Below are 12,500 nucleotides of genomic sequence, written 5' to 3'. Positions count from 1 at the left end.
AATACCAACTTCAGAGCTCTTTAATACCAATCAATAATGTTTTCTTAACGCACCTAAATATATCCACATCTACCCTTCAAAAATCATAGAAAAATAATAAAATATAACCAAATAGATATACTTATCCTCTTTACATGACTCTCTCCTGATTGCAAGTTCCTATAAACCAAAATCCCTAGAGTTCAACCATTTCCTCAAATATTTCACTACTTCCTTAACCAAATCTCCAAATAAAGTGCAAAACCAATTCAATCAATGGGTGTAGCACCCATGAAAAAATATCAGCTGTTACCTATCTACCTCCTAAAAATACAAAAAACGCCTGATACTGCCATCCATTTTTTTCTTCAAAGAACTTTCAAACAATTACTAAATCAACACTGCAAAGCATAAAGGGAGCAAATGATCCAGGAATAATACACTTGGTTCATTTGATAAAAGGTTAGGCAAAGCAAATAAAAAAGGGAAGCCATAACAACAGAATAAAGACCTACAATAAAATGTTATCATTCTGCAGACAAAATTAATTTTACAAAATCTATAGACAGCATCACATATAAAACAAGAATATTTGTTCATACAACTATTGATAACATTTTTCTGTAGAAAAAATCTGACAAATATTACTTGAACATATAAAAACTAATTAGTATGAACACAATAATTATAATACACTATACATATATATATATATATATATATATATATATATATATTATACATTATATATCATATATCATTTAATATTCAATATTTAATATATAATACATGAATAATGTATAAATTTCATATATATATATATATATATATATATATATATATATATTATTTGTAAATATGTATCTGTATATATATTATATATATAAAAATATTAATTCATATATATATATACATATATATATATATATATATATATATATATATGTATGTGTGTGTATATATGTATATATATATTATATATAATATAATACATATATGTATATATATTAATATACATAAATATAAATTTAAATATATGTATATATATACATGTACACATATAAAAATATATATACATATAAATATACACATATATAAATATATATACATATACATATACACATATATAAATATATATACATTAACATATACACATATATAAATATACATACATAAACATATACACATATATTAATATATATACATAAACATATACACATATATTAATATATATACATATACATGTGTGAGTGTGTGAGTGTATATATGTGTATATATATATGTGTGTGTGTGTGTGTGTGTGTGTGTGTGTGTGTGTGTGTGTGTGTGTGTGTGTGTGTGTGTGTGTGTGTATTACACTATAAATGTATATATGTATCTACATATATGTATATATGTATCTACATATATGTATATATGCATATATATATATATATATATATATATATATATATTATATTATATATATATATATGGATATGTGTGTGTGTGTGTGTGTGTGTGTGTGTGTGTGTGTGTGTGTGTGTGTGTGTGTGTGTGTGTGTATATATATATATATATATATATATATATATATATATATACAAATACTACAATATATAGATATACATATATTACAATATATATACATATATTACAATATATATATATATATATACATTTATTACAATATACATATATATATATACATATACTACAATATATATATATATATACATAGATATTACAATATATATACAAATATAAATATATGTGTATATATACATATATATCTATATTGTAATATATGTATGTATAAAATATATATATATATATATATATATATATATAAATATGTGTGTATACCTACACACACACTGGCAAGGTTTAAAGCTAATACACAGAAGATGAACACACTGACAAGCTGAGGATGCAGGAACCATACCTCTGAATTCTTTCTCTCAGGGATGCGGACCGTGCCAGCAGCCGGGGGTCCTTGTTGTTAGTAGTTTGGTTAGTAGAGAGAGAGGCCAGGCCAGCGGTGGTGATGGTGGTGGTGGAGGTGGAGGTAGTAACCATGGAGGAGGAGGGGGTTAACGCAGATGGCGCAGATGGTAATAATGGGGATGAGCCTGGTAATACTGGGGTTGAGAGTGACTGTCCCAAAGGCCTGTGAGTCGGACTTGAAGTTGGAGTGGGACTTAAAGTGGATGTCGTATTGTTGGTGACTGTGGTGGTTGGACTTGTGGAAGATGATATGACTGGATGAGGTGTTACTGATACTGGTGTATCTGCTACAGAGGTGGATAAATTACATGTTTCTGTTGATGATATTGTATTTACATTCTTATTAATATTAGTATTTTTAACTGTAGGTATATCAGAAATGGGTGGTGGAGGTGTGATGGTGATATCTGCTGTTTTCACAGGAGAGGACACTGGACTAAGGTTGGGAACAAATGCCTCAAAGGCAGGGTTCGGTAACTGGGTATTGGTTATGGATATGTGAGGTTTGGAAGAACTAGGGTTATTTGGAACAGTAGGAAGGTTCATGTCTGAAGATGACAGGCGCTGTGACATGGCTAAGGATGAGGGTGACGACAAGGTGGAAGAGGAGGTAATCACTCCCAGGCGTGAGCGGGGTCGGGGAAACACCTGCGCCCCCCCTCCTCCTCCTCCTCCTTCCCTTCCTTCCTCCTCCTCCAACTGACTTAGAGCTGGGCATGACCGCGCCTTGAGTCTCTCTCGGGTGACGCTCAGAGAGCTAGAAACACACAAAACATCCACCATGCAACAACAATGAAACCTAATGTCATGCAGCCACCACACAATAAAATGCAAAATCTGCTGAATTACATGATTAAAAAAGGATTATACTTTCCAACATTACCAAATATAAATTACAAATTACTAGGAAAATGTTATTGCTAATTCATTCCAAGTAGCATGTTTGAAGAATGCAATTATTGAAGTATACACAGTTATGGTTTGCTAGAATGGGAAGATATTACTCAATTCAAAACATATATTATACAAAACAGAAAAAGAAAGAGAAGAGTAAATAATAAGATTCCCTTAAAAATGTACACTAGATTGGGAAATCCAATCAGTGTGAGTGAGAGAAAGAGAGAGAGAAAAAAAGTTATGGTGTTTTTTGAAGAACTGTGAGGTCTCCTAGTAATCAGTTTAACCTTTACTGGGAATGATTTCATAGTTTCCCTTTTATTTTGTATATCAAAAATACAAATTTCGGTTGCTGTTCTTTGAACTGTAAGGAGTTACTAGTATTCTATATTGTCTTAAAAAAAAGAAAAAAAAGTTTGTTCTAAGTTAATCAACCCATTGAATCTGGTTTGCTTCACGACAATCACAAGGCTCAAAATATGGGCATTAGGCTTATGTGAGTGGCCGCTCCAATAGGTGAGCAGCTTGTAGACTGGGCGTACGCAAACACTTCTGTGCGGTAATAAGACTATATCTTATCTTTTATGCACAAGTGTTTCTAGCTTTTTTGCCACTTTCGAATATCAATATTTGTCTTTTTATTTGCTTTATCCAGATGGTAATGAACTGTTTTCCTTGCACAGACTCCATATCATCTCTAGGTAGTCCATAACTCAGTGCAGGAATAATAACAATAAGTAATATTATGTTATTTGTGTTTTTTTCTTTGTAATATTCAATTTTCTGTAACAAAATCTGTGCCACTGTTCACAGCAGCCGGGAATAGGAAGCTGAGCATGGAAATGGTGGAGCTGGTGCTCTTCCAGCTATGTCTCACAGAAATAATGCAAAAGCCCATTTCTAAATGCCAAATGAGTCTAATCACCCTCCAAAAGGTTGGTATACTCGTGGCAAGTCATTCTCGTCACCTTGGGACACAGCCAAATTTTTCCATGATGGCATGTTCATGTCACCTGCCCCTCAAGCCAAATTTTTTCATGTCATGATGGTCACACCATCCAGACTGAAGGGGTTAATGTATTTACATTAATTAATACTGAACTTGAAAAAAGAAACAAAGCAACAAAGGGAAAAATGTACCAAGAAAATTCTGAAGTTTGCATTGACAGCATGTAGAAAAAAGTTATGCACAGCAAAATATTTCATACAGATAGTCCAGGAAAACTACCATTACAAACTGAATTAGTCTTTTTTAATGTATGTAATAAGATAGAGAGAGAGAGAGAGAGAGAGAGAGAGAGAGAGAGATGAAGGAAGATATTTATAAAAGTTGTTATGTATATACAATGAAATAGGAGAAATACACTGAATAATGAAAAATAAATCAAAATAAATAAACAATAAAATTATATATACAAGAACATACACACAGAGACACATATAGAGCCTATGTATAAACAAAGTACATATGTACATACATGGTATATGCACAAATGTATACAGAAATACTTGTAAACATATAAACATACATATATATATATGTATTCATGTATATACAAGTGTGCATATATAAATATATACATATGAAACAAATGTATATATACATTTGTATATACATTCCCTCTATATTTCTCATACCATACATTCATATACTTGAACAACACCAGTAAGTAAATTGAGAATCTTTTATCTATTACTGAGTCCTCCGTCATTCAATACTGATATACTATAATACCTACTACATTTAGATACTGACATCAAGCTAATTCTACTCCTATCAATGGAATTAAACTCCAGTATCAAGTCTAATTTAAATTTTACATATCAAATGCCTCAAGCTTCCAGAAACAATATGATCCTAGCCTATTATAAAAGAACAGTTTCCAGTAAAGATTTTTTTTTTCTAATAATAATTGCAAATCTATTTATTTATATTAACCTATCTATATCTATAACTATATTTATCTATATATACCATCTCTCCTCTAAATGTTTAACAAGTACGAGTATTAAGTGTCAAACGGGCCACATGTCTCTAATATCCAGGGCCCCGATAAACAAAATAAATAAACAATAAAATAATTTAATAAATGAAGAAAAAACCCATCCCACTTCCTACAAAAACAAAAGCAACTTCTTGAACGCGTCGGGAATCCAAGAAATTCTTCCTGCAAGTCCTAAAACGCAATCTTGTTATCATTAAACACGCCTCCTCTTCCTCCTCCTCCTACCTATAGGAGCAGCAGTTCTCCTCACTTACCTTTCATCCTTCTCTGGGGCTCTCTTCCCTGTTAGTATGTCTTCCGATTCTCTGGTGCTCAGCCGTGGTTGCGTGGATATGTTGCGAGATACTTCTTCTTTTTGGTCTGTGGATGGGGTGTGCTTATAGGTTAAGGTTGTCATGTGAATTAATAGGGCAGAATATAGAGGTACAAAACAACTATAGTAATCATAAAAAGACAGAAATGTAAAACACATCCTTGGAGATTTTTTGTTGCTTTTGTTTATCATGATTTTTCTTCTTTTTTGCACATAATCTTAACATTGTTTCTAGGTAAAATCTGAATCCTCAAATAAATATGAAACAATATATTATTATCATCATCATTATTATTATTATTATTATTATTATAAAAAATATATATATAATAATAAAAAATAAAAAATAATTATAATAGTCACTAAATAACATAAGTTTCAAATCACTTACAAATTAAATACTAAGTAATGAATCTAAATGAACTAACTGTAAAGAAGGTTAATATAAAATGAAGAAGTAAATTAAGGCCATTCAAAAAAGTAAAAAGTAAAAATAAACAAACTTTTGTCATCTGAGATAGTCTTGCGAAGTGAGGAAGGTCTTCTCCAAGACTGAACTTCTGACTCATCCATAGTACTGTCAGCCCGGGCCTGAGGAAGCGCCCGGCTGCTGTTCTTTTCAGATAATACACTTGTGGGGATGATCTGTGGGGTGGCATTCTCCTTGTTCACCTTATTTTTCTTCTCTGTGAAGATAAACACAAATAGCATTAGCAAAAGAAACCAAAAGAAAAAGAGAGAAAAGAGGGGAAAAAAGAAGTTATTGAATAAAAGGCAACAGGCCACTATTTTTTTTTTTTTTTTTTTTTTTCAGAAAGCACCAATACTTATATCATATATACATATATACATATATATATATATATATATATATATATATATATATATATATATATCAGGGTAAAGCTACAAACCTAATGTGATTTTTGGAAAGCACTGATAATGAAATACTGCACATATAGCTGATGAACAGATATAAGGTAAAAGTATCATATCAAAGAGTAAGATGTTCTAAAATCTTATAACCAAGTCTCAAATATCAAAAAGCAAAGACTTCCAAAAAAAAGTGTAAACATAATGTCTAATATTAATTAGTATTAGTTTCCATTATCTAATAAGCATGGTATTTATAACTTACTTCCACAGAAAAGTGACAAATAAATGTTACTTAAAACATGAAAATCAGTAAATATTAAAAAAAAAAAAAAATTATATATATATTTATATATATATTTATATATATATATATATTTATATATATATATATATATATATATATATATATTTATTATATATATATAAATATATATATATATAATAAATATATATATAATAAATATATATATATAATAAATATATATATATATAATAAATATATATATATATAATAAATATATATATATATAATAAATATATATATATATATATATATATATATATATATATATATATATATATATATATATATATATAGACACATACATACATATACACATACACACAAACTCATCATTTATTGTAAGTCACATAGTATACAGGAGACATGAGATACAATTCATTCTAGACAAATCAGAACCTTATATTGGCCAAATTCTTTTGAAGAAAAATAAAACTTTAAAGTGGAGGGGAAATTTCCCGTCTTCTAAAGCACACCCTAATTGTATTGTCAAGCCTTTTTCCTTTACTGATCATTTACATCCAATAAATTTAAGAGTTCTTTAATAAAAGATTGCTTAAGCCAACATAGTATCTACTAGAATGTAAAATAAACTCCATTCAAAATTAAATCTATCTGGCTAATGTTCTTTTCATACAAGTCGCCATGTTTTAATTTGGATTATTTTCTTTTCACACAAGTCTCCTCATTTTGCTATGGTTGGCTATCCTCCCCTCATTTGTATCTTCTCATATTTTCTCACTAATTCTTACTACCATTTAGGCCTGCAATAAGACAGGTTTTCTGTTCTTGAGAGTTAGTATGAAACTCTCCTTTTAATAGATATAACTTAGATAAAACTATCACTTTCCTTGAAATGGACACTGCATCAACTAACTTTTCCTATAACACGGTACATAATAATGTGTTTTACATACAAGTATATAATTTCCCTATTCAGTACTTCTTAAAATGATTTCTCAACATTCTGTGTTGCTATAGCATGACATAATCATGCCATGTCCACAGTGATTTTAGTTTATTAATTTTGTTTATACATAGATGCTCCAAAAATGCTTAATTATCAAAGCTTCAATTACAATTATTTTTCATAGCTATTAGTATTTTAAGATTATAACAATCACAATTACAATAAGAATAGTAACAGAATCAACACTAATAACAAAAAAATCCCAATATTTCAAGGAATGAGGAAATTAGGTGAGGTAATATTGGGCTACTTCTTGACTCCTTGATAGGTAGCACTAGTGGAGCCATCTGTAGGCAACAAAATTTTTAAAAACTAATACTGTGGACAGTACATGTAACCTCACATAGAAACAGTAAAAATACACAAATAAATAAATTAATAAATAAATTAATTAAATAAATAATTATAACAGAACACTACAAAAATACCTAATTCCAAAACAACTTTAGAATGAAGCAAATTAACATTTCCATGAAGATCATATCTTTTCTTACATAACATCTAATAAAAACTATTACATGCATTTCATTACAAAACAAACTAACCCTACCCAACCCATAGACAATCAAATACAGTAAAGCTCAATCACATACAGCTCCATTACAGATTACTTTGACTTACCAACTAAAAATCCCACTGGGCTAAGCACACGATAGCTACTAATAGAATTATTTCCATGATCCTTCAAGAGATCACGGGTCTCATCATTATCTTCATCCTCCTCATCCTCATCATCATCATCATCGTCACTATCAGTTTCAGATTCTGATGAGTCACTACTGTCACTACTGGAAGTGTCCTCACTACTCTCCTCATCATCTAGATGAGGAGTGATCCAAAGGTGCAGCATGTAAAGGACAGAGCAAGATGCTGTAATGTGTTACTACATCCTGTCTGCAGTGCAATCACCTGCTCTTGAAGGCACGCTGAAACTACTGAGTTCTATGGATGCGAATCATGCACAATATAAGGAAAGACAAAATACATATAGCCTTCTTCTTTTAGTAGAGTTAGTGCTATCTCTAACACAAGTTTGCAGACAGACACTAGATGTACAAATTAATGGCTGTTTAAAGCTTTGTGTTACTATTTTCTTAGATTCTGCAAACTCACCCATTGGTAAAAGCACCGGAATCAACACCTGCTTCTATTCTTAGTATATAAAATAGGAATTACTTTGATGTTTTCTCTATATATCAAGATTCAACTTTACCTTTGTGGAATAATATTTTATCATTTTGTTAATTGTATGGCTAACCTAAACAGTTATTTGAAACCCTCAAACCTTTTATATAACAGGTAGACTGTTTTTGAACAAACACAATATATAATAATTTTGAATTTGCATTAGGAAGAGATCTTGTTTATCTTAAATAATGACTTGAAATACCAACCTTCAATTAACTTCCCAACTATTAAGACCCAGATGGAATTCCAAGTAATAACAAATACAAAGCTCCTCCCAAAAACTAGGACTCAGATCTTCAAATTTTCAGGGTTCTACATAAAAATACTTTTACTTGTATCTATCATCTTCATACCTCTAACACATAATGATCAATCTGGTATCTCTAACCATTTCTATGTCTGATGATGCAGGTTTCACCATGCACATTCCTCTTTTAAGCTAACACCATAAACAATGTCTCTAGAGTAAACTGAAAACTTTAGAAAAATGGCAGTAGCACCACAATAAAAATGTTCATTAAGTAGAGTTGCATGTGTTGAAAAACCCTTCTAGTGATGGAGAGCCAGGTACCTTCAAGGTAGGGCAACATACATCATCAGTATGTAAGAGGAATAATAAAGTCTTGTACTATAAAAATTGTAAAGAATTAATAATTCTGGTTTCTCCTTAAATACTACACATTTTTAACAAATGCCCTGTACCATTATCATAACACTGTTTCCCTCAACTCAGCTGAAGATCACTAAACCCAATTAAGTTTATGAACATGAAAAGCTACCCATAACCCACAAAACTACATAACAAATATGGATACCCTTTCTCCACCTCCTACCTCTAACAGCACTTTATTGTTAAGTTTAGTATACTGGTTAGGTCTACTGCAAACTCACCCACATCAGATGAGGACTCATCACCAGACGTACCATCAGACTCCCGCTGGTCTTCGCGCTCCTTCTTATTACTATGTTCTCGGTGGGGGGAGGTTCTGTGGAAATTCAAAAATACTTTTTTTCCCCTTTCTTTTTTTGTTTCTGGATATACTGGGATTCTATATTGCTCATGACCTCAATCATTCAAATCAAAATGACTAGATACAAAACTTGGGTGACATTATGTGTCATGGCCTATGATACACTGAACATATAATTCTTATATTATATGTCCATACATATAATAAAAGTCCATACAGAAGCTACAATCCTATATAAATGTTTTGTGCTATTGTAATCTACATTATATTTCTAGGCTCTGAAGTAGCAGCTATAACAAAATAAAGATATGAAAATATACTAAGTATATAGATAGAGCAGAAAAAATAATGAAAAAAATTCTTCACTCACTTGCGCTTTCTCGGGGTCTGTTTATTTTGGGTTACTTTCATAGAAACCTGTTTTCTCTTGAGTTCATCCATTAGACGTAATAAACTGTTATCTGCAACATCAAATGCACTCTGACCCTGGAAAATAGATAGACAATTTCCAAAAGGTTATAATGAATGACGTTTTATATGGCTGCAAGGTAGGGTAAGTATACTGTTAAAGTGTAATTCCTTAATGTATTTCTAAAAAAATTCAAGATTGACTTAAAACAATTAGCTCCGAACATGAAAAAAGTCCAGTATTAAATTTCTGCAAATATTTCCATCACTCTTACATCAAAGGAGTTGGAAAACAAAAATAAGCGAGAAAAATACTTACCACAAAATTCCGAACATCCATATCAGCCATATTTTCTGCTAAGATTTCTACAGCTTCCCTCTGACCCCAATGGGCAGCAGCATGGAGAGGTGTCCATCCATCAAGGTCCTGAGCATTGATATCACTTCCCGCCTCTAACAATAAACTGTAGAAGAAGTAAGAAATGTATACTTGTTCATGAAAAAACATGTCAAGTTGATGATTTTAATACCTCTTAATAGAAAAATTTTAATTGGATGTTAACTTTGTAATATCTGAAGTTAATGAAAATAGCTTGCAGATTCAACTTCTACAATAATAATTCATCTTTATTCTTGCATACATATTGTACTGTTCCAAGGTAACAGCTGATTGGAGGCTAAACTTTGACAATTCTGAAACCAGACACAAAACATATGTTTAAGTGAGATCTACAGACGAATTAATTTATATTTAAAAACTAAAAATATTACTTTAAAACCAATCCATCAATCTTTTTTTTTTTTTTATCAACCTACCTCATAACTTTGATGTAACCTTTTGCTGATGCTACATGAAGTGCTGTAGCCCCAGTCTTTGGGTGAGGTCTGTCAGCAAGGTAACCAGCACCAAGCCACATCTGAGCATCTTCTAGCATTCGCCGCTCCTCTTCATTTCGAGAAGCATCACAATCAATTCCTTTATGATGAGAAAAATAATGTATAAATAATTGTTAGTAAAGCACTTTAGCACTTGTATTTAAAAATTCCCTGATTTGCAAAATGTATAATACAGCTACTGGAAAGACCACCATAAACACACCCAATACAAAAACACAAAAATGCAAATATAAACAATCACACACATTCTTTCCCTTCTCCCACTGACTAAACACCTCTGCACAGTTCATAGTCAAAGCAAATTGAGAATGATCATAATAATAAAAAAATCAATCAGCCTCAAGTTCATATGACTATTATATTACATCTACTGTTCAATTGTCATCTTGAAGTTCATATCATATAGATAAACAACCATATGTAGAAATTATTTATCTGAATAGCCTCACAACATACTCCTGTAAATATATAAAAATACCTAAGCATTACAAAAAATTATGAAGAATAACAAAGAAATAGAAAATAATCTTCACTATTCCCTCAATTCACACTAAAACAAACACAAAACATTTGAAGCTGTGCAGGTTCACAAAAGGTATGGGTTGGTGCTTACCCTCTAACTTACACTATATGTTGTCACCTTACACCCAAAGTCCACACAACAGGTTTACCTCAGGCAAGTTTGCAATGAGACACCTTTGGGCTCTCTCAACCATGTAACTCAACCAGGAACTATAATTGTATACTTACATAAGCCCTTTTGTACACCACCTCCTATCCGAAATCTCAAGTCCAAATACGTAATGCTTATTTTAATATTTTGTCTAAACTGAATTATTTAATAACTTGTCTTCTATATTCATTTCATAAATTGAGTTGCATGTTTCTCACACTGACACCAGATAAAATTTGTGCATACATGAACAAAACCCTATAAAAGAAAATCCTCAGAATAATACAATTAAACAAATAAAAACCCTAGTATACATACATACACCCCTATTCACATACATACACAACATATTTAAGTATTCATGTAATTATACTTTTACTCTAACCAAGTTCTGATCAAGATTTCATATATAATCTTGTTCCTAATGACAATAAAATAGATATTCTTACTGCTACTGGTTATTATACCAAATTCACCATAAACTCAAAAAGAAAAAAAGAAAAAAAGAAAAAGAAAAAGAAAAAAAGTATAAAGACTTCAAACACTTTTCAACAGTTAATAATAATTCACAAAAGATATCATACCCCTAGTTTCTATTTCTCGTTGTAATAAACTTTCCATTTCATCTGAATCTGCTATATCGATGGCTAGGTCACCATCGTTGTTCACTAAGGAGAGATCTGCTCCCCGGTCTATTAGGAACCTGCAATGAAAAAAAAAAGTTTGTTATATAGCTATCAAATGAGAAAAAAACAGTCACCACCTCTACTTTTCATAACCATCTGACTATAACCTATGATTCTATAGCCATTTCCCTGTACATATCTAAAAATTGTTGCTGTTTTCCTTGCTGTGAATGGTGGTAGAGATTCTGTTTGACTGTAAAAATACTCAAAAAGGCAATTTCATAAGAAAAATATTGAAGTCTGTCTTTGCATCCAGAGCAAATATGGTTACTCATAGCTTACTAGAACATTTTTCAAAACCATGAGGATGCCTGAAATAATCATTTCACTGTTCAAGAACATGCATTGT

General features: G+C 30.9%; 1 protein-coding gene across 7 annotated transcripts in view; it reads right to left on the bottom strand.

The window, feature by feature from the left end:
- LOC125030928 (protein phosphatase 1 regulatory subunit 12A-like) overlaps positions 1 to 12,500 on the bottom strand; it is a 158,824-nt gene that overhangs the window by 67,120 nt on the left and 79,204 nt on the right. For 6 of the 7 annotated variants that reach the window (XM_047621305.1, XM_047621306.1, XM_047621307.1 and 3 more), the window contains exons 3-10: positions 12,050 to 12,168; positions 10,712 to 10,871; positions 10,215 to 10,359; positions 9,858 to 9,973; positions 9,408 to 9,502; positions 5,685 to 5,867; positions 5,123 to 5,228; positions 1,904 to 2,722 (exon numbers count right to left, since the gene is read on the bottom strand). In XM_047621305.1, coding sequence (XP_047477261.1) covers positions 1,904 to 2,722; positions 5,123 to 5,228; positions 5,685 to 5,867; positions 9,408 to 9,502; positions 9,858 to 9,973; positions 10,215 to 10,359; positions 10,712 to 10,871; positions 12,050 to 12,168 — 1,743 coding nt within the window. The remainder of the gene's footprint in view (positions 1 to 1,903; positions 2,723 to 5,122; positions 5,229 to 5,684; positions 5,868 to 9,407; positions 9,503 to 9,857; positions 9,974 to 10,214; positions 10,360 to 10,711; positions 10,872 to 12,049; positions 12,169 to 12,500) is intronic. The other variant, XM_047621310.1, reaches the window with a different exon arrangement.

Source organism: Penaeus chinensis, chromosome 12 (genome assembly GCF_019202785.1).
Source record: "Penaeus chinensis breed Huanghai No. 1 chromosome 12, ASM1920278v2, whole genome shotgun sequence".
NCBI classification, from domain to species: Eukaryota; Metazoa; Arthropoda; class Malacostraca; order Decapoda; family Penaeidae; genus Penaeus; species Penaeus chinensis.
The sequence above is the reverse complement of the archived record's forward strand: the minus strand, read 5'-3'. Positions and strand labels throughout refer to the sequence as shown.